The sequence below is a fragment of the Plectropomus leopardus genome, unplaced genomic scaffold, assembly GCF_008729295.1.
Source record: "Plectropomus leopardus isolate mb unplaced genomic scaffold, YSFRI_Pleo_2.0 unplaced_scaffold11990, whole genome shotgun sequence".
NCBI classification, from domain to species: domain Eukaryota; kingdom Metazoa; phylum Chordata; class Actinopteri; order Perciformes; family Serranidae; genus Plectropomus; species Plectropomus leopardus.
Genome location: NW_024612716.1, coordinates 1 through 3,561, shown reverse-complemented (window position 1 = coordinate 3,561; position 3,561 = coordinate 1). Strand labels below are relative to the sequence as shown.

General features: G+C 44.4%; 1 protein-coding gene across 1 annotated transcript; it reads left to right on the top strand.

Annotated features, from left to right (window-relative positions):
• Positions 1 to 1,571: 1,571 nt before the first annotated feature.
• LOC121963646 (forkhead box protein B1-like) lies at positions 1,572 to 3,200 on the top strand. The gene has a single exon (XM_042513920.1). The coding sequence runs from the start codon at positions 1,735 to 1,737 to the stop codon at positions 2,674 to 2,676; it is 942 nt and encodes a 313-aa protein (XP_042369854.1). The 5' UTR covers positions 1,572 to 1,734; the 3' UTR covers positions 2,677 to 3,200.
• Positions 3,201 to 3,561: the final 361 nt, after the last annotated feature.

The window sequence follows — 3,561 nt, the reverse complement described above, 5'->3', positions numbered from 1 at the left end:
CAGCGTGTTGTCATTATCCGCGCTGTTTGGGATGGCTGGACGGAGCCACTTCCTTTTGGACTTAAACCTTTTCAGTTGAACATTAATGGGAAATGACAGGTGTTAAAAGGCACTCTGCAGAAAAAAAATAATGAAACTGCAAACTGGAAATCTAAGACTTAACAAAATAGGCTTATTTTTCAGTTAGAATATATATTTGTAAACATCTGGCCTTTTATAATACAAAATGTAAAACTGTGGAATATTATAAAACATTTACTATATTTAAATAACATATTTTCCCTCTTTTTGTATTGATTCGGGGTTTGAGATTGTTAAACAGAGCAGGGAGGACGCTGTTCTTCAGCTTGCTCCTGTTTCTGGGTGAAAACAGCTCGGTGTCCCCCCGCAATGCGATTCTTTTCGTAATCCGTCAGACCGGTGATGGGGTGCATTGTGGATTTATGGGGGGAAATTAGCATAAATTATGAGCAAATCTGCGTGTGCGTGTGTGTGGTCCCTGGCATTGCAAACCCTCCAAGCGGAAAGGTGGCCCTGGCCAAAAAGCTTGAATAGCAATAGCTCAAAATAGGCTTCCCATTTGGTTTTCACATTCATATAATTGACTTATGGATATTTTATACAGTTTTCACCACACCATCCTCAAGGGTTTATTTGCATTTCTGAAGTAGCTTTGGAATCTTCTTTTACATAAACACAATGGACCCGATTGCCTCATGAAGTTTGAGTTTGAACAGCGTTTGTTTGCATTGTGTTGATGTTTTCATATCGTCTACTTCCTCTGCGCAGCTCTGGGCGAAATTAGCAGAGAAAAACTAATAGTCGGCTCATCAACAAACTTGCTCGTGGCGAATTATTTTTGTGTGGCATTTGGTAAACAATATTAGGCTGTAATTAGGAGAGAAAAAAGAAAAGAAAAATGTATGTTCCCAAAATCAGTTTTCATTCAAATCCTCCGCATCACGAAAAACAGTTGTAGAATGGAAAACTGCACTTTTACGCACATAAACGGGTATGTTTTTAATATATCAATCATTAAAACACACATCTGCATTAATAAAAATGCCAGTTTGTGACAAAATAAAATCACAACATGCCGAATAATTTTTCATGTCCGTTCACATTCCTGTGAATTCTGCAAAGTCCTGCTGAAGAAGTATTAGCGCATACCTTCACACACTGAGTGCCATCGCAGTTCAATTCCGGTTGCCGAGCCTTTTCACCCCCTTTTTCTGTCTTCAAATGGAAATGATTTCCATTGGCCCAAGGTGTCCATGTAAATAGGTGTAAATGAAACCAGATTATGCCTTCCTCCCAGCCCCCTCCTCCCATGGCAATTGTCATGTGATAGCAAAGAGGTGGCACATTAATGGAGCGCCTCTACAGGGGTCTTTTCTGCTCATGTCACTACATAAAACTATCAGATGGTTAGAGGAAGGCCATGGAGGCATCCACTTAGCTCGTCTCGTCGAGGACGCCAAATGAAGTCTATTCAGCTCTGCTAGCGGGACAAGCTGACTTACTTTGCGAGAAAGACCCACAGCAGCCGTCACTCCATAAATGTGCACCGTCCGCCCGCCTGCACACCGCACAGGCGCCCGATCTGGCCGTTTTTACGCGCAGCGCAAGTTGCCGGCGTTGAAACTTTCCTCAGTTTTCATGAAGAGTGGCAAGCTTTCACCAAGGAATTAAGGGAAACTACTTTTTTAAAATTGTTTTTTGAAAATATCGAGGATGCCTCGCCCTGGGAGAAACACGTACAGCGACCAGAAGCCCCCTTACTCCTACATCTCCCTCACTGCCATGGCGATCCAGAGCTGCCCGGAGAAGATGCTGCCTCTGAGTGAAATTTACAAGTTCATCATGGATAGATTCCCTTATTATAGAGAAAACACCCAGCGGTGGCAGAACTCCCTGCGACACAACCTGTCCTTCAACGACTGCTTCATCAAAATCCCCCGGCGCCCGGATCAGCCAGGTAAGGGCAGCTTCTGGGCTCTGCACCCGAGCTGCGGGGACATGTTCGAGAATGGAAGTTTCTTGAGGCGCCGCAAAAGGTTCAAAGTGTTGACTTCATCAGACCACTTGGCCCCGAGTAAGCAGTCGGATGCTGCCCATTACCTCCAGCAGCAAGCCAAACTGAGACTGAGCGCCCTGGCAGCCACTGGCACGCACCTTCCACAAATGTCCACCTACAACCTCGGAGTGTCCCAGTCCTCAACTTTTAAGCATCCGTTCGCAATCGAGAACATCATCGCCAGAGAGTACAAGGTGCCAGGGAGTCTGGCGTTCTCCACCATGCAGTCCATGTCCGCCGGGTACCCGCTGCACAACCAGCTGACGACGGCGTGGCCCCACATGTACAACAGCAGCGTGATTGACACGGCGGCCCCAATCTCCATGGCGAGCAGCGACTACAGTGCCTACGGCGTGCCCCTCAAGTCCCTGTGTCATGGGGGACAGTCCTTACCGGCGATCCCCGTGCCAATCAAGCCCACCCCGACCTCAATGGCCGGGTTCTCCGCGTTACCTCCACACATCCCCGCGTTTCTATCAAACTCTCCGCAGTCTCTGAGCCCGACGTCCCCGCAAACAGCGACCAGCCAAAGCAGCCCCGCGACCCCGAGCGAGACTCTGACGAGCCCGTCCACACTGCAGTCTGTGGCTGTGCACTGACCACATCAGCTGTCCCCCCAACACTGAACGAACTGCTGGCCGGCTCCCGGGCCTTCTTTACCAATCCCAAAGTTTCTATTTTCTGTCGTCGGAAACTATCAAGGCGAGTTGCAGTTGCATATCGAATTATTTGTGTATATGTGTTGAATGTGTCGCTTTAAATTGTGTCCTATAGGAGTCCAGCACAGAATCGCACAGCGAAGTATTGCTCTTGAAAAAATATAAATTATTTGATAGTTCTATTTTTCAGTTTGTTGTGAAATATAAAGCCACTGATGGGGATCCAGGGGACGGTTTGTTTTTTGGCACCATCAGCTCTGATTTGCTTGCAAATTCCCGTGGCAGTTTTTTTCCTCTCCAGTTTTATCAAATAGCAAAACTTTTGCACCGTTTCTGTGTGACCACTGTAATGTCAATGAAATTGCGAGGCAATGGCTCTGTGTTTTTGTTTTTTTCTTTTTAATACCGGAATGATGGGTAAGGGTATACCAAATAGGAATAGGATTTAGATTTGTTCTTACCATCCCTGTAAAAACAAAACAAAAAGAAAAGCAAAATGAGTGATCAAATCTTTTTTCAAAATGGAAAAGTATTGTGAGACGTCCTCAAAATGCAAGATGTGAATATTGCAAATAACTGATACTGAAATGTTGTAAAATGCACTTTTTAGTTATACGTTTTTAGATATCTATTTTCCAGAAAATGTTCTGTGAAGCATTTAATTTAAAAGGCTGTGGTGACCATGTGTATCAGATGCTGTAAATTTGTATTTTTGTTTTGTTTTTGTTTTTTAGGTAAAGGCATGCATTCTAAAAATTTGTGTTGGTACTGTTGTTGTTATTGTTGTTGTTTTGTTTTGTTATTTTTTGTTTTATTTTATTTTTT

Excerpts from the sequence above, each read along its gene's own strand:
- LOC121963646 (XM_042513920.1), top strand. The coding sequence starts at position 1,735 with ATGCCTCGCCCTGGGAGAAACACGTACAGCGACCAGAAGCCCCCTTAC.